At 37.7% G+C, this 27,164-nt stretch overlaps 1 protein-coding gene across 13 annotated transcripts; it reads right to left on the bottom strand.

The window, feature by feature from the left end:
* Nucleotides 1-590: 590 nt before the first annotated feature.
* nr2c2 (nuclear receptor subfamily 2, group C, member 2) lies at nucleotides 591-27,076 on the bottom strand. 13 transcript variants are annotated; one of them, XM_061904257.1, is made up of 17 exons: nucleotides 26,852-27,059; nucleotides 26,198-26,348; nucleotides 23,051-23,155; nucleotides 20,463-20,548; nucleotides 20,158-20,235; nucleotides 19,878-20,078; nucleotides 18,672-18,777; nucleotides 18,398-18,577; nucleotides 9,610-9,763; nucleotides 9,432-9,522; nucleotides 8,675-8,820; nucleotides 7,253-7,418; nucleotides 6,942-7,063; nucleotides 6,714-6,853; nucleotides 6,243-6,380; nucleotides 2,317-2,422; nucleotides 591-2,221 (listed from the first exon to the last, which is right to left on the bottom strand). In XM_061904257.1, the coding sequence occupies exons 4-17, from the start codon at nucleotides 20,520-20,522 to the stop codon at nucleotides 2,047-2,049; spliced, it is 1,863 nt and encodes a 620-aa protein (XP_061760241.1). In that variant the 5' UTR covers nucleotides 20,523-20,548; nucleotides 23,051-23,155; nucleotides 26,198-26,348; nucleotides 26,852-27,059; the 3' UTR covers nucleotides 591-2,046. The 13 variants fall into 13 exon arrangements, 9 of the variants coding, with proteins under 9 accessions (XP_061760241.1, XP_061760243.1, XP_061760240.1 ...); XM_061904259.1 differs by lacking the exon at nucleotides 23,051-23,155 and having other exon boundaries at nucleotides 20,463-20,547; XM_061904256.1 differs by lacking the exons at nucleotides 23,051-23,155; nucleotides 26,198-26,348 and having other exon boundaries at nucleotides 20,463-20,547; nucleotides 26,852-27,058.
* Between the last annotated feature and the right edge of the window lie 88 nt (nucleotides 27,077-27,164).

Below are 27,164 nucleotides of genomic sequence, written 5' to 3'. Positions count from 1 at the left end.
CTACTAATAAAACTATCAATCAATCAACCACTAGGTCAAATTGTTACCAATCAACCTATCCCCAGGTGCATGTCTTTGGAGGTGGGAGGAAGCCAGAGTTCCCAGAGGGAACTCACTTAATCCGGGGGGGGGAATGGAATTCAAACTCCACACAGAAAGACCCTGAGCCTGGGAATCGAACCCGGGCCTTCTTATCGTGAGACACACACACTCTAACCCCTGTTTCACCGTGCTATTCTTGGTGTAATTATGTATGTGAGAATTGACGATGTGACTGGCAAATTTGTTGTATAATGTTTTATTTCTTTTCATATGCGTGGCTTTGACAAAGCCAGCCTCAGCGACTGGAATGTTAACAAAGGACTGCAGTTAATCGACTAAATTACATTTCCATCAGTGAGGTAGAAATGCAAGGTTGCAATCAACTTGGGTCAAACAATGACTCAAATGTACCATTTTGAACTAATATGTGAGCTAAAGTTGGGAACATTCATTGTTGAAAGTGTTAACCTTGGTCAAACCACGGAGATGAAAAAAAAATGTTTTCAGATATGTTACAAAGTGGAGGACAGCCACAACATTTAAATCAATCAATTTTTCCAAACAGCATTTAATAAAATGCAATAAGCCACTTCTTCATGCATGGCAATGCACTATAAAATTGTTGATTAGTAGGGCAGACCACAACAACATTATAAAACAGCTTAAAAACAACATGCACTCATATTAATGACATTACATGTACAAAAGTAAGTTTCAACCTAGGACTTTACAAAGTCTTAATGGGTTTTAAACCCAAATTAAAATGAACATGTTCTGCATTTAGAAACGTTTTAACGTGTCATTCATGGATACATTTTCTAAATCATTATCCAAGCAGGAAAACTGCTGCATAAAGTCCTCCAGATACTTTCCTCTTTTTACTTTCCTTTCGAAATCCGGGAAACCTGCCCAATTCTGTTTTAAGTACACTTTGTATGCAACAAGCAACATTGTTCAGAACATAGTATAGCTTTTAGAAAACATAAAAAAACACAAAGTTCAGTTTAATAAAGATTGATGTTCAAACGCCACTGAAGTTGACTGATGTGCACATTAGTTCAAATTCAAGCACAAACACAGTACCATAGCTATACATAAATAACATGTTTTCAAACAAATATATGTATGTAATACTTGGTAAATGAAAACTATAAATGCTTTTGATAAATAAATATACAAAGTTGAGACACTCAAGAGAGACACTGATGGGCTAAGAAATAAACAAATGATTGTCATAAAGGGAAAAGTGATGAGGTGATTGCACAGGATATATTATCCATATTCAAGGTAGGCCACCAATAAAAAGTTTACATGAACATAAAAAAACATAAAAACATTTTAAAAAAAACACTAGTACTTAGCAATAAAAAATACAAATAGACAATCTAATCTGCTCATTTGGTTGTGTGTAAGAAAGCTAGAACTTAAATACTGAATAAATACATGAACTAATAGTGTAAATGAGCTATCACTAAATCACTTTTCACATTAAAAGACTGAGGTCTGCTGCTGTTACATTGAGTAGATTTTGAGTACCTGATGGATGATCTCTTTCCAGTTGTTAGTTCCATGTATTCCAAAATAAGAAAACCCATTAGTAAAGGCATTGCAATGCATATATCTATTCATTATTACCTTACATTACAGAAAAAAGCACAGGACCAGGTATTGCATACCAGTTTGTGCCGCACCAATGATAAAGTACATTTAAAATGCAGGGACAGGGGACATTTAAATATATTTCATAAAGCTCATTTTGAATGAGCCATGTATATTATCATCCTGAATGCATAATACAACAAGAGCAATTTGAAAGGTTGGGGTTTAACATGGAATTAGCTTGTATGTCTACAAATACAGAGGGATTTGTGAGTAATGAGCACAGAAAACAAGAGGTCAATGCAGGATGCTCATAAGGGCTTTGACAAAAACAAACCCTAAAAGGACAAAGAGTACCTGAAGAGGACATTTCTGGTTTAGTTTTTCCCAAGAAAGAGACGTCAGTCACGCTGTGGGGTCAGCATCCTGGCTGTTGTATTCAGCTATTTCCATCTTGAGGATGTAGGGAATGATGCTGTCAATGGAAACATTACCGATCAACCCAGTGAAGAAAAGCTCCTCTGTGATGTTTGAGTTCATGAGGCGCAGCGCTGGCAGACGGGTCAGAACACGAGTCAACCTGGAGTTGCACACGGAGAGCAGTTTTTGCATTTTGAAATACTAAAAACAAAGCTGACTTTTGTGAACTCTGAAAGGTATAAATGTTGTCCATGCCTGTAGGTGTCCTCTGGATATGTCTTCAGCACATAGTCCTGCAGCTCCATCATGGCTTTCTCTTGAAACTTTTCCACCTGCCCGCCGCAGTCCATACCTGGATGATCTGATGAAACATAAATATTGATTAGGTTTGGTTATTGTGCACAAATAAGTTGATGCAAATGTGTTACTTTTGAAACGATGCACTATAAATACCAACAGCTTCTTTCAGGTACGTCAACTATTTTTTAAAGTTTTTTAGTTTTGAACTTGATGGTTTACACTTTCTGAAGTGACATTTAGGATTACGTGTTATGTGCTCAGTTAGCTCACCTTGGTTAATCTTGATATTTTCACTCAACTAGGATTGCTGAGTTTTGATTACAGCCATCACACTGTATAATGCATATGTTCCTTCTTGACTGCACTTAAATGTAAAATATATGTAGAATATATTTATATTATTCAGGTTAAAGTGGGCATGGTGATAGTGTGTGGAGGCATTAAACAATATTTGACCAGCAGCGGACAGGAGGAAGCAGGCATGCAGTGGGGAAGAAGTACCAATTTTAATCTTGGAAAAAAACATTTTAAAAAAATGGTTACATTTAAAAGTGGACACCATGACCTGTTTACAAATGCAGATAAGTTTCATCTTCACATTTCATCCAAAATATAGAGAAAAATGGTTAACAAAAGGGTACTACTTTCTATTGCAGATGCTGAGACGCCACCTGATGACAACCTGTGAATTGAGTGTTTTTGAAACACCTTGGAGTCTTAAATTTAACTTCAAAAATGAGTTTTAATATATTTTATTATTTAGTATGTTTAAAATATCTGAATTAATCTTCCAATCAATTCCATTAACTCAAACAAGATACAGTGAATCAGTATATTCAACCATTTATATAAATGATTATTTAAAAAAGACATTGGTTGTCTGTGCTTCATCAGGTGTAGGAGAAACCCTTAACGATATAACGAGAGGAATGCAGGTTGGACTGTTGATTGGACATGACAAACGGGACATTTCCTGTCAAAGTTTTTGATAGAAGAGACAATCATTTTTTACAACCTACGACCTGTGCCCAAAGTTTTGCAATGATGATGGGAGTAATTTACAGCTTAAACCTTTAGCACCCATGAATAACATGTCTGACTTTTTGCAAAGGGTGCTCAAAGGAAATAAACCAGAAGAGACCTCTGCACAAATACAAGGGCTCAGAAATTAACTTTAGTGAAATTGCTTGCAACCTTGAAGCTAATAAGGCCCACTAATAAAGTACATAGTTGTTTCTGCAGCCATTTCTTGTTAAGGTTGACTCATTGTTTGGAATGTGGGTTGAGTTAAAACAAGGAAATAGTTTAATGTTTATTTGCAGATTGCACTTATAAATGTGCTGTAATCTCTACATTTACAGCTCTTAAGAAGTCAGTGTCACAAGTTTTTCATTTTAAGCCAGAGGTTTGTGTGCAGTGAGTGGGACTACAATTACATCATTTTGTACTTGAAAATATACAGACGGTTATGCATCAATTGGCATCTTTATTTCTCTGCGTGGTATGACAGGTATGCATGCTTCAAATTCAGGAATACAGGAAGTAATTGAGTTATTTTACATTGGTAAATTTGCGCAGTTAATAAAGACACTGGAAAAAGTAGTACAACATTTATGGAAAACAAACTAAATTTCTGTTTGTATCACTGTTTTGCAAGAACTAAAAATAAAAAACAATAGAAAATTATTGAAAATGTCTTATAAGTTAAATGGGAAAAATTATAAATAATGTAATTTGAGCTGCAAGAAACCATTGTGATTGGTAAACTTGGTAGCATCATTCAAAATGAAACAGACATTCAAATAAAAAACAATTTTACATTTTCATTTTCTCAAGTTGATAGGAAAAGCTACGTCAAAAATAGTTGTTTTATTTTGAAATCGAAATTTCTAATGATGTATTAAGTTGGGTAACCGTTCTATCGGTAACGTAAGATTATGATTTATCTTAATTTAGCGTAATGAGTTAATCCACAAAGCGATTGAACGTTGAAACTCAGTAACTAATCGAGGAATGTTGCTCTAACTACAATACCATTTAATTTTACTCAACCCCATGAGACTGAACTTACTATTAAAATCAAAGCAAAGCCATCACACCAGTGACAATGATGAAGTTGAATTGTAATTTAAAAGGAGCTGGAGAGCCTATATCTATGAGTTGAACGGACTAATGATAGAATGTTTTACAGTGCGCCCATGTTTAAATGGTGCCCAAACCCGTACTTAAATAAAGAAAAAAATAACTGTTTCCGCCCGATTGAAGCTGAGATAGGCGCCAGCACCCCCCGCGACCCCAAAAAGGGAATAAGCGGTAGAAAATGGATGGATGGATAACTGTTTTATCAAAACCAGTTTTTATGTTATTTTCACAAAATTTGATAAAATATGCAATTTGAACACTTACACGATACTAATTTAATACACTTCCCTAATGGAAATACAATTACTAACGAATACATTCACTACTATTGAATGAAATCCACAACACATAATCATCACAGTAAAACCAGCAACGATACAGAGCACCAAATGGGTGAGAGTTTACAGTGGTGTAGCACGAGAAGTATTATGTAAGGTTCTGAGCGGTAACGAGGGCAGTAATGTTTGCATGCTGGGTTGGAACCAGGAGTGAAGAACAATTTTACAAAGCATGTTGGTAGGGTTGAAAGTATGGAATCCACACACTGTGAGAACTATAGGTATTTTTTGGATGCCAACAAAGGCTGACTTGTGCCCTCCTACTTCCTTGATATTCTGCCGACTTTACAGGACTGTAGGTTCATTTAGGGTTGACACTCACTCTCATCTGTGAACTGAAAAACTAAGGTCAAGCGTAACTCATTACCACAGGTGACTCCACCTTAGCTAAACCAATTTAGCTAAACTTAGCACCAAAATAAGGCACTGATAGCTACATAGTTTACAATGGTACTAAGTTTCGGTACATATCCCTAAAATTTATGTTGTTATTTTGATAAAATCTGAGACATTTTACTATAACAGCTTAAATGATAACTATAAAAACTAGAGATGTCCGATAATGGCTTTTTTGCTGATATCCGATATTGTCAAAGTCTTAATTACCGATACCGATATCAACCGATACCGCTATATATTCAGCCATGGGATTAACAAATTGTTATGTTTAATTTTGTTGTGATGCCCCGCTGGATGCATTAAACAATGTAACAAGGTTTTCCAAAATAAATCAACTCAAGTTATGGAAAAAAAGGCCAACATGGCACTGCCATATTTATTATTGAAGTCACAAAGTGCATTATTTTTTTTAACATGTCTCAAAACAGCAGCTTGGAATTTGGGACATGCGCTCCCTGAGAGAGCATGAGGAGATCGAGGTGGGCTGGGCTGGGTTGAGGTGTGTGTGTGTGTGGGGGTAGCAGCGGGGGGTGTATATTGTCCGTCCTGGAAGAGTTAGTGCTGCAAGGGGGTTCTGGGTATTTGTTCTGTTGTGTTTATGTTGTGTTACTGTGTGGATGTTCTCCCGAAATGTGTTTGTCATTCTTGTTTGGTGTGGGTTCACAGTGTGGCGCATATTTGTAACAGTGTTAAAGTTGTTTATACGGCCACTCTCAGTGTGACCTGTATGGCTGTTGATCAATTATGCCTTGCATTCACTTGTGTGTGTGAAAAGCCGCAGATATCATGTGACTGGGCAGGCGCGCAAAGGCAGTGCCTTTAAGGTTTATTGCCGCTCTGTTCTTCTCCCTACGTCCGTGTACACAACGGCGTTTTAAAAAGTCATACATTTTACTTTTTTAAAAACCGATACCGATAATTTCTGATCTTACATTTTAAAGCATTTATCGGTAGATAATATCGGCAGGCCAATATTATCGGACATATCTAATAAAAACTCACCTGGACTGAACAACACAATGGCCTTCAAGTAAGCATACTCATAGCTGTCTGTCTCCAATCTTGTCATGCTGTTGCAGAACTCCTGGAACTTCCAGATGTGCTCCATCACCTGCTTTACTCTGTCCCCTGACATCTTGTCTGCAAAACAATGATTGAATGAACTTCTTCCGCTTTACTCAGGCCACACAAGAGAGAGAATATAACATACTCTTGTTTGATAATCAACTTTTTAAACTGACATTAGAATGTGAAATCTTTGTCCATCATCTAGGACACTGCAATGAAATGCATTTATTAGAAATGATTGAAGGTTGTTACAACCAATGTTCTTTGTTCTTAACCAGAGATTTTCTGTATCTTCTTCCATAATCAAAGATCTGTGAATTGGGCAGAGTTTGGAAGGAAGCAACTACAAATTAAATGTTTTGTGTGTGTGTCCTACTGTGAGATGAAGAGGTCGGTGGTCCATACCATCCTGGAGGCTGCAATGCAGGTGGTTGACAATGGCAGCCAGGATGGTGGATAGGCTCATCACATGAGCACACTGAGCGAGACCCAGAGTGAAGAGCTCATTCCAGCAGGCTCGCACCAAACTGGTGTTTGCTTCCTGGCTAAGACAGACATGAAAATGGAATAGAGCGTGATGATTATTACTATTATGCTGGTTTTGCCCTAATTGTGCACAGAGAACATCCTCACCCAAGAGCTGTGAAGGCTGGGATGGAGCGCGCCCAGTGCATGGAGAGGAAGAGAAGCCTGGAGGCAGATTCACAGATATAGTGTACATTCAGGTATTCAGGCATGGGGCTAGGCATGGTAAGCTAGAGGGAAGATAAGACAAGACAACAGTATCCACATTACACCAAGGAGACATACAAGAGCATTTTCAATCAATCGATCAAAATGGATTCATACAGCCCTTAATCACAAGTATCTCAAGGTGCTTCACACACTCACAATGACATCTCTTAATCTCAACCCACATCCATAGAAATAATGTTGGGATTTACCACCTTGAAGCCGACATGGCCATCTGTAAGCAGCGGCCCTTCAATCTCAATGATTGTGGTCTCCTGGTCTCGGCCGATGAGTTGAAAGGCTGTCCCGCTAAGACACTTGTCAGCCATGACTCCAACATCAGGTGGATTGAGCACTTTGGCCAGGGTGTCAAAGGCACTGTGAACAAGATTATTATTTGATGATTACAAACGTTTATAATATTTACATCAGAGAAGACCACACATTGGTACACTAAGTGCCTGATGTACTAAGATACAAATACAGCACGGTAATCAGCGTGAGCAATCTATAAAATAGTGTGTACTATCATGGGCGTGTTGCGTGCGATTGACTTAAGACGGCGTACAATTGTAAAGTGGTGCAGACCGCATTTTCTAAATTAGTATTTTGCTTTTATTATACGGGGCCTCACCACAAAGACACTCTCATTTACTGCACATTCATGTTATCATCACCTGTGGCATTTTGCTATGTTGTTATACATAAATGCCATTTTTATGGGCATTTTAGCAGCAGTCCTGCAGTGCATGTACATTGGCACCATTTTTTTTGTCGTTTGTTTTTAACGCTGAATGTGCATAGGAGGGAGGATGCACTTAAGTTTTTTTCATAAAAGAAATGTTTCATTAATATATATTCTATATGAAAAAAACAAACATTAAAAAGTACTAAAGGACACCAAAGTACATCAGTTGAATTGAGTTTTAATCAGGCCCTTAACTCCTCTAGCAGTTCTTAAGTTATAAACAATGATGAGCCAAAGTGACAATATGTCTAATATTTTTTATTCCTACCATCCAAAATGTTGACACACACGTAGGACAGAGGATCGTTTGTCCTTTGCAGCGAGAGCACTGATCTTGTAGCCGTGTGTAGAACTATCGGTTTGCACGTCATGCTGACACATGCTAAATAAAAGGCAAAATAGGGCCTGCAAAACGGCGAGGACTGTTGATAAATCACATTGCACATGCTAATTATATTTGCTTCCCATATTGTGGGCGTTTTGATTATCAGCATATATTCTGCATATTAATGAAAACAGACGCAAAGTGGATTGCGCGCCTTATTCTGCTCAGTTAAGAGACGCAATCCCCTTTGCACACGTTTAGTAGATCAGCTTTGCGTGTGCTATCAAGTTTGCACGTGTTTTAATACACACAAACCTTTAGTAAGTCTGGCCCAAAATTGTAATATGGTAAATGGTCTATATTTATAAAGCCCTTAACTGTATCTCCACAAAACCCAAAGCGCTTTACATATATGTCACATTCACCCATTCACACACATATTTACCAGTTGAAACTGTCTGATTTTGTACTACATCAAAATAAAATATTGTGTGGGCCCTCTTGGGGAGGTTTCCAATCATAAATCTCCCTGCATCTGTGTGCATTGCTGACAGGACTGACCGTGTTATTTCTGTAGTGCTATTCTCTACATATTGGCAGTCTGATGAATCTCCATTTTTCAAATTCTGCTTCAATGAGTCACTCAGGTTGGCCAGTGATGTCACCACATTTGCTAGCGTCCCCAAATCACCATGGCTGGACTCCATCTGATAAACAAAAAACAGGAAGTGCAGTTTATTTTGTAGCGAATGCTATGCAGACTGGCCTGGTCTGAAGAAGGAAATACAATTTATGTATGAACTTAAACTGGTCTGAAAAAGGAAGTACAATTTATGTATGAATTTAAGATCCAGTGTGCTTCCAGTTCAACGATGGCTCACCAAGTCACCTGACCAACTCTCGCCCGGGACTCAAAACTCTGAACTTAAATGCCAAGACAAGACAATGTATCTTGATTTAGTTTACAAATAACCTGCAGAGATGCTTACTTCATTTATATGCCGGAATCTTTTCATGAGAATTAATGAATTATTCTCGTATTAAAAAAAAAGTGTATAATTATCTAAATGCCATGACCCACACAACATAGCATTTGCATAAATAGTTTAATACCATTAATCCAGCACATTAACAAAACTAAGAATCCAGCACATTAACAAACTTCAGCTGGGATAGGCTCCAGACTCGGAGAAGGACAAGCGGTAGAAAATGGATGGATAGATCAACAAACAACAAAACCTCCACTTTGATAGAGGAAGAATCTGTAGTACATATTTTATATCCTAGATTAACAAATGACAAAAAACGAGAGCGGTACCTTTGAGTCAGTCGCCAACAACAGCGTTCCATCAGTGTCTATGACAGGCTGTTGGATATTAACCAGCATCCCGTGGTCCAGCGGGCTTGAGCTGCATGACATGTGGTGTTTTTGTAACATCAGAAAATACGGATAAAAATATGGTACCCACTGTGAGGTCATGTACCAACTAACCAACCTGGAGCCATTTGACACTGTTTCCGAGATAAATGTTGGTGTGGCAATGAGCGGACTGTTGATATCCTTACGGATGTAGATCTTCTGTGTGGAGGCAGCACAGTTGACATGTTTCTCTCTTGGCACGTCAACTGGTTTTCTTTCACTTTGAACAGCTAAGAACAAAAAACAGTTTTGTTTTATTTTAACATTTAGTTTTAGAATTTACTTTTTGCACAGTCTTTACATAGAAGGAAGGCCATGAACTAGAAGTGTAGAATCTATTAAAATAGTCTGTTAAACAGATAATTATTTTACCAGAGGTTGGCAGAATCAGACAAAGTGATCTGGCACCAAAAAAATATTTTTTGACTAAAAATGCTAAAAGCAATTATTTTAAAAAGGTGATGTTAAAGGATAACTGCACTTTTTTATTTGGCCTATCATTCAGAATCCTTATGTAAGAAAAGCACACATACGTTTTTATTTTTTTATGCATTCTAAATATTATATAAATGTGAATGTGTCAAAAGTCTGCTTACAATGGAACCTACAGGAGTTGCTCAATTTCTACCCATAAAAGCTCTTCAAAAACATCCAATCACCTCCATAAAGGTTATATATACATGATGTAAGTATATATGTAATGTACAAACCCGGTTTCCATGAGTTGGGAAATTGTGTTAGATGTAAATATAAACAGAATACAATGATTTGCAAATCCTTTTCAACCCATATTCAGTTGAATGCACTACAAAGACAAGATATTTGATGTTCAAACTCATAAACTTTATTAACTTAGAATTTCATGGCTGCAACACGTGGCAAAGTAGTTGGGAAAGAGCATGTTCACCACTGTGTTACATCACCTTTTCTTTTAACAACACACAATAAACGTTTGGGAACTGAGGAAACTAATTGTTGAAGATTTGAAATTGGAATTCTTTCCCACTCTTGTTTTATGTAGAACTTCCGTCGTTCAACAGTCCGGGGTCTCCGCTGTCGTATTTTACGCTTCATAATGCGCCACACATTTTCGATGGGAGACATGTCTGGACTGAAGGCGGGCTAGGAAAGTACCCGCACTCTTTTACTACGAAGCCACGCAGTTGTAACACGTGGCTTGGCATTGTCTTGCTGATATAAGCAGGGGCGTCCATGATAACGTTGCTTGGATGACAACATATGTTGCTCCAAAACCTGTATTGACCTTTCAGCATAAATGGTGCCTTCACAGATGTGTAAGTTACCCATGCCTTGGGCACTAATACACCCCCATACCATCACAGATGCTGGCTTTTGAACTTTGCGCCTATAACAATCCGAATGGTTATTTTACTCTTTGTTCTGGAGGACACCACGTCCTCTGTTTCCAAATATAATTTGAAATGTGGACTCGTCAGACCACAGAACACTTTTCCACTTTGCATCAGTCCATCTTAGATGAGCTCGGGACCAGCGAAGCCGGCGGCGTTTCAGGGTGTTGTTGATAAATGGGTTTGGCTTTGCATAGTAGAGTTTTAACTTGCACTTACAGATGTAGCGACCAACTGTAGTTACTGACAGTGGTTTTCTGAAATGTTCCTGAGCCCATGTGGTGATATCGTTTTACACACCGATGTCGGTTTTTGATGCAGTACCGCCTGTTGGACCAAAGGTCCGTAATATCATCACTTACATGCAGTGATTTCTCGAGATTCTCTGAACCTTTTGATGATTTTACGGACCGTAGATGGTAAAATCCCTAAATTCCTTGCAATAGCTCGTTGAGAAATGTTGTTCTAAAACTGTTCGACAATTTGCTTACAAAGTGGTGACCCTCGCCCCATCCTTGATTGTGAATTACTTAGCATTTCATGGAAGCTAATTTTATACCCAATCATAGTACCCAACTGTTCCCAATTAGCCTGCACACCTGTGGGATGTTCCATATAAGTGTTTGATGAGCATTCCTCAACTTTATCAGTACTTATTGCCACCTTTCCCAACTTCTTTGTCACGTGTTGCTGGCATCAAATTCTAAAGTTAATGATTATTTGCAAAAAAAAAAATGTTTATCAGTTAGAACATCAAATATGTTGTCTTTGTAGCATATTCAACTGAATATGGGTTGAAAATGATTTACAAATCATTGTATTCCGTTTATATTCACATCTAACACAATTTACCAACTCATATGGAAACAGAGTTTGTAGTAACGGGCACATTTATAATAATATTTAAAAGGGAACTGCACTTTTTTTTTTTTTAATTTTGCCATTTTTCACAATCTTTATGAGGGACAAAAAGATCAAAGTTTTTCGTTACTTCCAAAAACGCATCATGACGTTTGCTTCTTTCCCCCAACATCATTGATTACTGTTCACTGCAGACTTCATTAGAGCCAACAAACATAATAAAACATCACTTACTACACAAAGTCTGCAGTCATTAGAATGCAGACTGCTTGGATGTTCATATAATCCCATTGATAGAATCTTGTTACGGTCCCATTTAGATGAGGAATGACTCTCAGTACAAATCTCAATAAACCCACTCACTCACTACCACTTGCTCTCACCCACTACGAGTAAAAAGAGGTAGAGCTTTGTAATCTTCCCCAGGAATTGGGGCACCACTTGCTACGTCACTGCATAGTTTACATTTGGACATGTAAATGACTACATAGTTACGTTTGCACATACGTCCCCCCTAGAGTTTTACAGACACCGATATTATGGTACCAAAATGTATATCGTCATGTATTTCTTTTTGATACTTTCCAAATTAAAGGGGACCACAAAAAAATCATTATTGGCTTCATTTTAATGGAACATTTATGACAAAACTTATGATTAAATAAATACTTCTTATTGCATCCAAAGAACAATATTAGAATTAAATTTAAAATGTGCATTAAACACATGGGCTTTTCTTATTGCACTCGACTAACAGTTTACAATTATTTCACATATCAGATAAAGCCTGCCATAATATAGAATTAGATCAGAATAGAATAGCAAACTTTATTAACATTGTATTAAATGAGTTATGGTTGCCAATATTGACCTGTGCTTTAACACAAATGCAACTTAACTCAAGCGTATTTAAAGAAGCGGTGTTGTGCACTGCAGAGGGCGTATGATCTGACGTAAACACGCTGTGGAGTATCCAAACAGTCCATGCAAAACATGAGCTTTGACTACTAAACAGGGCAAAATGCCGTAAAAACAATAAACCTAATGAGACTTTGAGTCAGTAAACACTGAAAACAAGGCTAAAAATACACAGTTAAGACAAATAGCATGTAAAACACACATTCTTAAAGATAAAACACAAATGAAAAAGTGTGAATGTTTAACAACATGCAGTCTATTCACTTGCATTATTTTACATTAAATGTGCAGTTTAGACTGCTCTAATAGTTTTCAACAAACCTACCATTTGTATGTGTGCCTTGTAACTACTGTGTATGTGCACGGGGGAAGCTGTTAACTATATGATCTGCCACGCTTTAAACTCCTTGTGGAGGTCTGAATGTTTGTTTTCTAAATGTTTACCTAAATTTGAAGCAATTTTGAAGCAATGGGGGTAATGCTGTATTGACACATTTGGTGAGGCATGTTTCAAAGCAGCGCTCTAAGCGCGGCATTACTGTGTTTATAGCGTCATCTTTATTGACAGTTCCTAAGCTCAGATACCTTCATATTGTATTTCAAAAACCCTTTTTATTAACCAATAGAATTGCTGTTATTTTGTCATTATTCTTTTTGACAATTATTGTGATTGTATGCACTCAGTGTGTGCGTTTTGACACATGAATGCGCCGCACCTCGGCTCAGCAACGTCAGCGCCGTACGGCAGCACATGTGAATGAAAAATAACTGGGTGTTTTCCAAAGGCAGTAGTAACTTTTTTAATTCATTAGTACCACAGTAATTTGTTAGTAGCCATGTACTGTACAACCCTACAGTTCCACCATTACACAACGAACCCGACAGTAATGGAGTTAATGGCTGAGATTAGAGCGGAAACGTTTGCTCCAGTAACTCGAGTAATTCGATTACAAAATATATTCAAGGAATCTTCACTGACTCAAGGTGTCATTAGGTTGTATTTTTTTATGGCATTTTGCCCTGTTTAGTAGTCAAAGCTCATGTTTTCCATGGACTGTTTAGATATTCCACAGCGTGTTTACATCAGATCATACGCCCTCTGCAGTGCACAACACCACTTCTTTAAATACGCTTGAGTTAAGTCAACTTTTTCGCCAACATAACTCACAATGGCAGACGCTGCAGAAGGCAGTGGACAAAACCCATAGCAAAACAGAAGGAATTAAGAAACACCAAAAGTTGTCTAAAGTGTGGGAACACTTCAAACTAAAATCGAAGGAAAACGCAGTCGTATGCAAACATTGCAAAGTGGAGCTCGCATACCACAATAGCACAAGTTTGATGCTGCAGCACCTGTCGGAAAGAATCCAATTGAGGGCTGTCCAGAGGCGAGGTAAGTCATCTATTATCAAATGTAAATGCAAAAGTTGTGTTAGTAAAATAAATGTTATTCATTATGCTAACCCTTTCATTGGTAACCATGTGAAAGTAGTCGAGCAAAGTTATTCGGGTTATTCAAGTCATGCAACCACATGATATTTGGATAGCTTGCACTTGCACCCACTATAGTCTCTATAGCATAGACGCTGATCTACATTTCTGCCAGTGGGTGCTCGGACGGGCGGTAAGTTTGAGAGCCCCTAGCATGGACGAATAGAACAGACAAGTCATTGTTTTGTCTGTTCGCGGAAAACAAACATCCTAATCTACGATTTGACTTCCTTCGAATGGCCTTGACGCTGTGGAAACAGGACCAGGCTGTTCTGAAAATCACCCCCGAGGACACTTCAATGATGGGCGCTTTTGACCTGCCTTCGTCCTCAACGACACCTGGAGTCGAACTTTTGCAGGTCCGCCTCAGTCTAAAAAAACATTACATCATCACACCCAAGACAATATGGCACACACGCTCAAACCCCCCACCCCCGTCTTTTTATATTGTTAATGTATTGTTGGCGGGTTGAAAAGAGATCAGCTGATTTGCGTGGAGAAACCAAAATTCAAACAGCACCGTATAATAATCATCAAAAACGCATGATAGACAAAAACTTTTCTATGCGGTCACACAACACAGCCCATAGGGCTGTGAACGTACCTGTTTCAATTAGCACGCACAAATTGGCACAATCAACCACGGACACATTTCAGCTGTGCGTGTCAGCTTTCAATAATGAAAACAGGCGTTTAGGAAATAAAAGACAATTAGGCCAAACGTGATAATTGAGGGCACACCCAACATGTATAATTCAAACTTAATAAGCAAAAATATGGCTTCGGCCTGGCTGCACCAAATAATAATATAAATCCATTTAATAAAGTCAAAATACAAATAAGGCAACAAGAGAAGTATCTCACACTTCTCTTTTGTAAAGTAAATTTGTATGGGCATCTACATCAACAATATGATTTTCCTGAGAAGCTGGACAGGACCAAAAATGTAGCAATGGACACTATTACTTGATTAATCGATCGGGATATTTGATAGAATACTCGATTACTAAAATATTCGATAGCTGCAGCTCTAGCAGAGATGGGTTTTTTTTACATTCATCATGCTTCGGTTGATAAATAAACAAAGAATTAGACGGAGAAGAAGCTGCCATCTGGAACTGTTGTCTCTTAATGTAACATTAATGTTTTCACATTCGCAAGCTATAAAGTTTTAGTATTTTAATATTATTATTTAGTATTTTAGCCTAACATTAGGTAACATTTACAACTGTTGTGTCTTAACGTAACGTTAATGTTTTCACATTCGCAAGCTTTAAAGTTGTAGTATTTTTGTAATATTATTTAGTATTTTAGCCTAACGTTAGATAGTGTGGCTAGCTGGCCAACATTACAAACTAACGTTCCAAACTAACTTGTAATATATAACTTATGCAGAAATTGTGCATTTTTCTCTTGCCTCACATGAGCAAGTCAGCTCACTGACTTGCTCACTCTGAAGGGCTAGAATCATACCCTCTACCCTTCATTATGTCCACTACCGCTACAAGCAAAGAGTCATTGGGACACCACGACGTTAACGGGAACACGCAAAATGTAGAGATAGGGCTAAAAATAGGTGAGGGGGTGTATAGCGATTGGGCCTAAATACTCGCGAAAAAAAAGGGAGGGTAGAAAAGCCTCTTTTCATGTCGTTCTTGCCATTTTCGGGTCTACAGTTTTATATATATATACATATACATATATATATATATATATATATATATATATATATATATATATATATATACACACAGTGGGGAAAAACAGTATTTAGTCAGCCACCTATCGTGCAAGTTCTCCTACTTAAAATGATGACAGAGGTCTGTAATTTTCATCATAGGTACACTTCAAATGTGTGAGACAGGATGTGAAAACATTTTTTAGGAATTCACATTGTAGGAATTTTAAAGAATTTATTTGTAAATTATGGTGGAAAATAAGTATTTGGTCAATAACAAAAATTAAACTCAATACTTTGCAATATAACCTTTGTTGGCAATAACAGAGGTCAAACGATTACTATAGGTCTTTACCAGGTTTGCACACACAAAAGCTGGTATTTTGGCCCAATTCTCTATGCTGATCTCGAGAGCAGTGATGTTTTGGGGCTGTCCCCGAGCAACACGGACTTTCAACTCCCTCCACAGATTTTCTATGGGGTTGAGGTCTGGAGACTGGCTAGGCCACTCCAGGACTTTCAAATGCTTCTTACGGAGCCACTCCTTCGTTGCCCCGGCGGTGTGTTTGGGATCATTGTCATGCTGGAAGACCCAGCCACGTTTCATCTTCAAAGCGCTCACTGATGGAAGGACGTTATGGCTCAAATTCTCACGATACATGGCCCCATTCATTCTTTCCTTAACACGGATCAGTCGTCCTGTCCCTTTAGCAGAAAAACAGCCCCAAAGCATGATGCTTCCACCCACATGCTTCACAGTAGGTGTGGTGTTCTTGGTATTCTTCTTCCTCCAAATACGACGAGTTGAAAGTTCTATTTTGGTTTCATCTGACCACATGACATTCTTCCAATCCTCTGCTGTATCATCCATATGTTCTCTGGCAAACTTCAGACAGGCCTGGATATGCCCTGGCTTAAGCAGGGAGACACGTCTGGCACTGCAGGATTTGATTCCCTGTCGGCGTAGTGTATTACTGATGGTAACCTTTGTTACTTTGGTCCCAGCTCTCTGCAAGTCATCCACCAGGTCCCCCTGTGTGGTTCTGGGGTTTTTGTTCACCGTTCTCATGATCATTTTGACCCCACAGGATGAGATCTTGCGTGGAGCCCCAGATCGAGGGAGATTACCAGTGGTCTTGTATGTCTTCCATTTTCTGAAAATTGCATCCACAGTTGATTTTTTTACACCATGCTGCTTGCCTATTGTAGATTCACTCTTTCCAGTCTGGTGCAGGTCTAAAATTATTTTCCTGGTGTCATTCGACAGCTCTTTGGTCTTGGAGTCTGACTGTTTGAGGCTGTGGACAGGTGTCTTTTATACAAATAACGAGTTCAAACAGGTTCCATTAATACAGGTAACGAGTGGAGGACAGAAGAGCTTCTTAAAGAAGAAGATACAGGTCTGTGAGAGCCAGATATCTTCCTTGTTTGAAGGGACCAAATACTTATTTCCTCCAAAATTTACAAATAAATTATTTAAAATTCCTACAATATGAATTCCTGGATTTTTTTTTCACATTCTGTCTCTCAGTTAAACCTACTCAGTGGCCTAGTGGTTAGAGCGTCCGCCCTGAGATCGGTAGGTCGTGAGTTCAAATCCCGGCCGAGTCGTACCAAAGACTATAAAAAGGGGACCAGTTACCTCCCTGCTTGGCACTCAGCATCAAGGTTTGGAATTGCATACAATGATTCCCGGGCGCGGCACCGCTGCTGCCCACTGCTCTCCTCACCTCCCAGGGGGTGATCAAGGTTGATGGGTTAAATGCAGAGAATAATTTTGCCACATCTATCTAGTATGTGTGTGACAATCATTGGTACTTTAACTTTTTTTTTGTTTTAACTTTTAACTTTAAGTGTACCTATGATGAAAATTACAGACCTCTGTCATCATTTTAAGTGGGAGAACTTGCACAATCGGTGGCTGACTAAATACTTTTTTGCCCCACTGTATATATATATATATATATATATATATATATATATATATATATATATATATATATACAAATATTGTACACACACACACATATACATATATCCATCCATCCATCCATTTTCTTTTTATACACACACAATATATATATATATATATATATATATATATATATATATATATATATATATATATATATATATATATATATATCATTAATACTTTGTTAATGTTCAGGTCAAAAAATGTAAATGGAGTATTTTGGGCGCTTTTTGGATGGTTATTTATTGGGTTTTATGGGCAGAATAGAGGACCTACCAGTGGCTTTGTTTTAAGCAGACTTTTATTTACATTTATTTAAGACTTAAAATGCATTAAATAATAGATATATCTGTTGTCATGTTTTCATAAGGATTTTAAACAATTTGCAAAATTCCAAAAAAGAGTGGTGTTTCACTTTAAATTAAAAGTACTATAGTGGAAAGTACTGCTGTAACTTAGGAAGTTTGTATGTTTTATTGGAAACATGAACATTTGGGAGGATATTGCTTCCCTCTTTTAATAATACTGATCTAAACAAACCTGACTTGCATTTTGAGAGTGGCGGACTCACACTCAGTCTTCATCCCCATGTCCAGGCATTTCTTTAACCGGCAGAACTGGCAGCGGTTGCGATGGTGCTTGTTGATGACGCAGTCCTGCTTACTGCGGCAACTGTACGTAAGGTTTTTCCTCACACTCCGCTTGAAGAAACCTTTACACCCCTCACAACTCATCGCTCCATAGTGACGGCCTAAAGTGTGAGATTCACTTAAGAGTTTGCAACCTATGTTTAAACATGGAATTTTGATATTAGGAATACAGATAATAAAAAGTCATTAGTGCACCTGAAGCCTTGTCTCCACACACCACACAGTATTCCGCTGTCTGTGGCCGACCCAAATCGCCAGACTGCCCAAGTAAGTGCTCCATTGACAATGGATCTGTGACAATCTGAGGGGAAACAAATACTGGTAATAATGTTTTTACATTCACACTTTATCATGATACAATGACTAAATTAGGGAGTTTTTTAAAGACATTTTTTTTAAACAATCACTGTAAAATTTACATAATCACAGTGGTTGTTGAATATTTCTTTGCTTGATGATTGAAGCATTGGTAGTTGAAAAAATGTTAATGACTCAGTAATACAAATGTTTTTAACATTACACATCAAAACTAAGAATCAAATTCTTGACATTGACATAAACATTGAGATAAGGGATGCAACAATTTGTTGACCAATCTGCATATTTGTCGCCAACAAATCAATTTGTCAATAATAGTCAGTTCATTTATCGCTTCTGTTTTTCCAGACGGAAACGTACATGTGCAAGTTAGCATGATCAGTGACCAGCAACAACAGGAAGAGCAAAATGGCTTTGGCCACTGGCAACAACACTGTGATGGAAAACATCAAAAGTATTAGAACATTTTACCGTAACTACATGAAAGCAAACCTTGCTTTTTATGGTGATACATCTGATGGCGGAGCCATATCGGACATCTCGAGGATGCTGTCTCCAACTCTCCTCAGTAAGATAATTAGATTGTCACCTGGCTAGCCAGCTAAACTGTGTCTCTATACCTGTGTGCAGCTTTCTAAACACAAAATGACCATCACAGGATGCACTTTTCATTTTGAGGAAGCAAAATAGCTTTGGTGTTGTTTTTAGGCTGTTTTACTGTCCTTTGTTCCCATAAAAATTGGAAATTTGCCTGTCCGTGCTTTAAAATGAACAAAAGTATATTAATTATTATTTTTGTAACAATGGGGAGAATAGTTAAAATATAACGAAGCAATAATATAATGGGCTGCTTGCATTGCAGCAGGTGCATAATAAACAATTCTGAAGTAGTTATAATTTGTTTACCGCTAGCACCTGCATAAAAATATATCAAACTGAATTAAAAAGCTAAAGGGTAAATTAGAACCAATTAAATAGTGTACACATCATAATCCAATTAGTAATCGCTAAGATAGTCGATGAGTCATCGAAATAGACCTGATATTATTTTAATGAGAGACCATTTTATGATGGAAACATCACCTGTATTCTTCCTGACATCAAGCTGTCTGCAGACGTAAAGATGAGCTGCTTGGTGTTGTGGTTATCCGGAGAGGTCAGAATAACCTTGCCTGCTCCGGAGGTATCAGCTGTGGTAAAAATGAACCGCTGGTTGGCAGCACTAGAAGGGTTCATGGCTGTCACAACCTGAATCTTTTGACCTGTTTGATGGTCAGTTACAATCTGAGAAAAGAGGGCAAGGCACTGGAGTAAACAATGCTGAAGAAGGATACTGAAAAAATATATTACCGTGTGACATTACTTGAATCTGCTGTGGCGTTGCTGAAGCCTCACTGGAAATAACTTGACAGCACTGACGTGACTGACTCTGAGTCAGAGTCTGTTGGGCACAAGTACACCTATGGTGTGAAAGACACGTAAACACACTTGATTTTAATCAAGAAGTACAAATCACAAGTAATTTCATGCATTTTCTAGAAGCAGCCTGTACAACAACATGAGCTTGTCTCAATGAAACAGCACTGAAGTTTAAATAAAAAAAGACAATACAACTACAATTAAAAATATATACTGTAATAAATAATCCATATTAGAAGCCATTCTCACCTCTGGCTTGTGCTTAAAGTCAGTTTTCTGCTGAGCAAGCAGATCCAGGCTGGGCGTCATAATGATGTAAGGTCATTAGTGAGGACTGTTAAGAACAATGCAAGGTGCATAAGTAATCCCCAACATAGGTGCATTGTAACAAAGAGACGAGACAATAATGGCACAGATCATGGAAGTTATTTCTGTATTATTGAAATGGTAAACTGTGTTAACAACAAACCATTTTCCCAAAAGTACATTAAAATTGGATACATGATAAACAAGGTCCGTCTTTAAAAAAATAGAACAATGCCTATCCAGGACAATAAACAGATTTATATTCTATAGTTTAACTATGAAGTGTTTATTTTTCTGAGAATAATGATGATTTGAATTCACAGCTAATAAACATCCAAATTCAGTACTTCATAAAATTGTCAAATAATTCAAAATAACTACTACTGGTTCATACTGTTATCAGCAAATTAATGGCAAAACGTCCTGAGATTTTAAATGTTCTCTTAGTTTCAAATGAACTAGTGAAATAAAATAACTTTTGCACATTATTCTAATTTACTGAGATGCACATGTGTAATGGAGGCCAGTCACTGTCTGTGCAATTGTATGTTGGTTTTAGCCTCATGAGTGAGCTGCCTTATTAGAGCTGTTTGCAACTTGCTCAAGGTTAAATTTTCCAAACCAAAAAATGGAATAAGAACCCCACCGGCTAGCTTATTATACCCTTAGCAAAGTAAAATTATACATACATACATACATACATACATATCTATATACATATATACATATATATATATATATATATATATATATATATATATTTGAATGTCAATATTTCGCATAATCACGCATTATATTAAATTTAAAAATTGTTTGTAAGTTCGAATAAAAAGGCTGGCATTCATGGCTATCACTGACGGCTGTGCTGTTTAATAGACTATGCATTCACTGTTAACCAACATTATTAGCTGAACTTTGCCAAACTGCTATCATTAGCTGACAAAAAACGTAACTAATGTTGGAGAGTGTCTTATGTGGGGCGTAGTTTACGTACTTGAAGCCTGCTTACAACACTTTGGAAAGTTAGCGCACACGAGTTAGCCACTTAAAGTTGCTATCAGCACCTTTAAGAGTTTGCTCTAGATCTTTGGTGTCAAACTCTGGCCCGCGGGCCACATCTGGCCCGCCATGTAATTTATTTTGGCCCTTGAGACAATATTAAACTAACATTAGAGCTGGCCCGCCGGTATTATACAGCGGCGGTGCATTCACCGCTAATTCTAATACTTGCCAACCCTCACGATTTTCTCAGGAGACTCCCGAATTTCAGTGCCCCCCGCAACGATTAATCGAATAAAAAAAACGATTAATTGATTAGGAAAAATCTTCAATTTATAATTTGTTGCTTTGATTTATCGTTTAATGAGTGTAATTAATAAAACTTGATCAAATCCTGAACTTTAAAGAAGCAGACATCATCCGGCCACTGCAACAGCACACATGAGAGCAGTCTTGTGGGTGCTGTGGTCTGTGTTGCAGCGAACAGCAAAGAGGGTTTTTTTTTTTTCAATTTCTATTTATATTGTGCATATGTTAAAAGTGTTATTACAATATTGGTAATAAGTATTTTTTAGAAAAAATGAGTGAAATGTTATGGGAAGCAGAAAATAAAACACGCATCGCGGCTATAAATTGTTGTTTATCCGAACTCGATTAATCAAACAAACCAATCGATAGATTATTGGATTACTAAAAGAATTGAAAGCTGCTTGTGTCTACTGAATTCTATGAGCTACTCTAAGTTAGAGCTGCAAGAATTATTTTAAATTAATTATTAACTCTGTAAGAAAAAAGCTTTGGTTCATATTATGTTGCTTTGATTAATCGTTTACTCAAAAAACAATAATTAGGTAAAATCAATGGTGTTATGAAATATTGACCTATTTGAGGCTCCAATAACTTAAATAATAAATAATATATATTCCACTTTGAAATATTTTTAGGGGAAGACCTTGCATATGTGTGTTTGTGTCACATAAAACAGGGTTTTCTTTGACAAAATGGGCATAAAACAGGTGTGTTTGTTTTTTACTTTAAATCGATAGATAAACAAGTTGATCGAGAGAATTAGGTGTTAAATAAAATAATAATAAAGAATAATAATATATGACTATTTCAGGCATGTGATTTGGACTTAATGAAAAAGAAAGAAACTAAGCCGGGGGTCTGGTGGCCACAGGTCCCCAGCCAGGCGGGTGTACAACGGATGTTTTGGTGTTTGAAGAATTGAAAAATGATCAACAGAGTTTACATATTTACATGGCCTTTTAATCCAAATGAATCACTATGTCTGTTTGAGTCACAATGTTATTTAGTCACTACAGCAGTAATTACAACTTGTGTTCACATCCACACGAACCATATGGGTTAGCCTAGTCTATGAAGTATTTACAACCTTACTAGTGTTCACTTCACAGCCACAGATGCTTCATCCAGTTTTTACATTTTACATCATTAACATGTTACTTTGGTTCATTCACACATTACTTTGGCATTTTTGCATTTAAGTATCTGACATGAGCCTTCGTAACAAATTTCCAAGCAGCTGGCATTTTCCTTTCGGTTTCCACTTTAGAGGATTTTGCCTTGGATTTTATAGCCAATTTCTGTCTCTTCGACTCCCTCTTCACTTCTAACTACGCCATATGCAAAAATCATAATGCGTACAAACAATGTTTATTCTATTAGCTAACTTCCTTTATCTGCATAGACATTTGTGATTTATAGCATGAAATACCAAATATATTGTCGTCATGTTGTTTATGTTTCAAAATTATTCAACTATTCAATGTCAAAATATAATATTTTGGGGTCGCGGGGGGGGCTGGAGCCTATCTCAGCTGCATGTGGGCGGAAGGCGGGGTAGACCCTGGACAAGTCGTCACCTCATCACAGGGCCATCACAGATAGACAACATTCACACTCATATTCACACACTGGAGCCAATTTAGTGTTGCCAGTCGTTGTCAAAGGTTTACATACACTTGTAAAGAACATAATCATGGCTGTCTTGAGTTTCCAATAATTTTTACAACTCTTATTTTTTGTGATAGAGTGATTGGAGCACATACTTACTTGTTTGTAACAAAAAAACATTCATGAAGTTTGGTTCTTTTAGGAATTTATTATGGGTTCTATTGGCAGCAAAACAGGCCCAGAGCATAATACTACCATCACTATGCTTGACTGTAGGGTAGGGGTGGTGTTCCTGGGATTAAAGGCCACACCTTTTCTCCTCCAAAAATATTGCTGGGTATTGTGGCCAAACAGCTCAATTTTTGTTCCATCTGAAAAAGAACTTTCCTCCATGAGGTCTTATCTTTGTCCATGTGATGTCAGATGAAACAAAAATTTAGCTGTTTGGCTCCAATACCCAGTAATATGTTTGTAGGAGTAAATGTGAGGCCTTTAATCCCAAAAACACCTTCAAGCATGGTGGTGGAAGTATTAGGATCTGGGCCTGTTTTGCTGCCAATGGGTAGAAAATGGATTGATGGATAGATGGAACTGGTGCTTCACAGAGAGTAAATGGGACAATCAAAAAGGAGGATACCATATTTCCTTGAATAACCGCCGGGGCGCTAATTAATTTAAAACCTCTTCTCACTCCTGCGCTTATTCAAGGCATGCGGTAAAAGTAAGCAGGCGCTAATAATTTTAAAACCTCTTCTCACGCCTGCGCTTACCAATGGCATGCAGTAAAAAAATTGAGTGTGATATAAAAAAAAATAAAAATGTTTATTAATTCTTCTGCGGCTGCGACCCGGTGGTTGGGGACCACTGCTCTACAACATGTCATCGCGCCCATCTTTACTACATGCTATCTGCGTGTCGGTCGGATGCATGCCTATCGCTGTTTTTCATACGAGAATTCAATGCATACTTGGTCAACAGCCATACCTTTTACACTGATGGTTGTGATATAAAACAACTTGTCTTTAACACTCTTACTAATATGCGCCACACTCTGTGAACCCACACCAAACACATTTCTGGAGAAAATTGGCTCTGTAACACATTATAAACGCAACATAAGAATTACCCAGAATTCCAATGAAACCATGACTCTTGGCTATATTATACACGCACTTCCAACCCCGCCCACCTCAAACGACGCGGGCGGGGGGGTGGTTGGTGCTAGCGGGGTGTATAATATAGCCAAGAGTCATAGATGCATTGGAATTCTGGGTAATTCTTATGTTGCTTTTATAATGTGTTGCAGAGCCAATGTTCTCCAGAAATGTGTTTGGTGTGGGTTCACAGAGTGTGGCGCATATTAGTAAGCGTGTTAAAGACATGTTGTTTTATATCACAACCATCAATGTGATCTGTATGGCTGTGGAACCAGACCCCTGGTTTACACATAGTAAAATAAAATAAAAACTCCTTCGCCATTTTGGAAATGATGACAGGGGAAGCGTCACTTGTGACTTCACGACTTTGACCCGGCGGTAAAAGTAAGCATGCGCTAATAAATTTGGGGAGCGAGTTCGACCCGGCAGTAGTTCAAGGCAGGCACATATTACATGCCCGGCGGCTATTCAAGGAAATACGGTAACCTCCAAATTCTTCAGGACAACCTAAAATGATCAGCTTGAAGGTTGGGTCTTGGGCACATTTGGGTGTTCCAACAGGACAATGACCCCAAACACACGTCAAAAATGGTAGAGGAATGGCTAAATTAGGCTATAATTAAGGTTTTAAAATGGCATTCCCAAAGTCCTGACTTAAACACGTGGCCAATGCTGAAGAAACAAACCCAAGTCAGAAAACCAACAAATTTAGCTGAACTGCACCAATTTTGTCAAGAGTAGTGGTCAAAAATTCAACCAGAAGCTTGTGGATGACAACCAAAAGCGCCTCATTGCAGTGAAACTTGCCAAGGGACACGTAACCAAGTATCAACATTGCTGTATGTATACTTTTGACTCAGCAGATTTGGTCACATTTTCAGTAGACCCATAATAAATTCATAAAAGAACCAAACTTCATGAATGTACTTTTGTGACAAACAAGTAAGTGCTCCAATCACTCTATCACAAAAAAACAAGTGTTGTAGAAATTATTGGAAACTCAGGACAGCCATGACATTATGTTCTTTATATGTGTATGTAAATTTTTAACTACGACTGTAGATATACATATACATATATATGTATGTATGTATATATATGTGTATACACATGTGTATATATGTATATATATTATGTATATGTGTATACTGTACGTATGTGTATATATGTATATACTGTACGTATGTGTATATATGTATATACTGTATATATATATATATATATATATATATATATATGTATATATATATAAATAAGCGGTAGAAAATGGATGGATGGATGCTGTATATGTATGTATATTTATGTATATATATACAGTATATATATGTATGTGTATATATATGTATATGGAAGCAGCTATATGTATACATGTATCTACTGTACATATAAATATGTATGTATATACTGTACATATATGTATATGTATATATATATATATATATATATATATATATATATATATATATGTGTGTGTGTGTGTGTGTGTGTGTGGCCCCCAGTGGAAAAAGTTTAGACACCTCTGATTTAAAGGTGTGGGCAGAAGCCCAAATAGATGAAGAATAAACAATACCGCTTGTATTTGAATTTAAGGAACCAGCAATAGACACAGTATTCAGGTGACGCAATAAAGTATACAGTACAAAGAAATGTAATAAGTCAGCATCAAAAGCCAAACGAATAGGGGCGGGGCTTCGAGCTGCACACTGCTGCGTGGTTGGTGCAGCAGTTGTCCATCAAAACTTTCTTTCCGACCACACTGCGAATCACAAAAAAAATGGCGAATTTGGCAATCAGCCAACAACACAGGAAGCGAATCTGTGTGATGAGTGGGCTACATGCATACCGGTTTTTTTTTTCTCTCATTCCGATACGTAAATGATTACTGACATTGTAATGGCGGTATAGCGAACCGCTGTTTAAATTTAAAAAAGCCCAGAGACATTCCCGCAACATACCTGTGCCCGGAAAGGTAAAAAGGTCGAGTTCGTTGTCAACCGTTAGCTGTGCACGTTAGCATAACACAAGCAGAGCTGAGCACCAGACATTCGAGTGACTACCTGACACTGCGTGACGTGACGTGACGTGACGTGATGCACTACGTTGGCTTAGTGCATAAAAGAAGTATCTTCCCAAGATTATGTGCGTGCTAGCAGAGATGCCAGAAAAAGAAGACCAGCACCGGCTGGCTAACGATTAGCTTCTCTCTTTTATCACTCACTATATGTTTTTAATGCTGTTCAACTCCGGGCAAACACTTACCTCCAAGAGTGGACGAACAAAGAATTGAAGTTCTCTGCTGTTTTATTAAATAAATGTTTTGTTTTCCCGCTGTTAAAGGTCATAGTTCGTGACCCCGCACCATCAGCCCGTTGTTGGTTGGATGCTTGTTTTTTTTTTTTTCCTTTTTTCTTCCTCTGTAGCGTCCTCGCGCGCCTCCCACTCACGCGAGCGAACAGACAGCCATGACGTCACCATGTCTACTCCTTGTTGCAGCAAGTGTTATATACATACATCATCTGCAAGTACATTTTCAGCAAGACAGGAGAAATAGAACGTCTTGGAAAATGTTGTA

The sequence above is a fragment of the Nerophis ophidion genome, linkage group LG06, assembly GCF_033978795.1.
Source record: "Nerophis ophidion isolate RoL-2023_Sa linkage group LG06, RoL_Noph_v1.0, whole genome shotgun sequence".
Classification (NCBI taxonomy): domain Eukaryota; kingdom Metazoa; phylum Chordata; class Actinopteri; order Syngnathiformes; family Syngnathidae; genus Nerophis; species Nerophis ophidion.
Note: the sequence above shows the minus strand (reverse complement) of the source record. Positions and strands in the feature narration are given on the sequence as shown.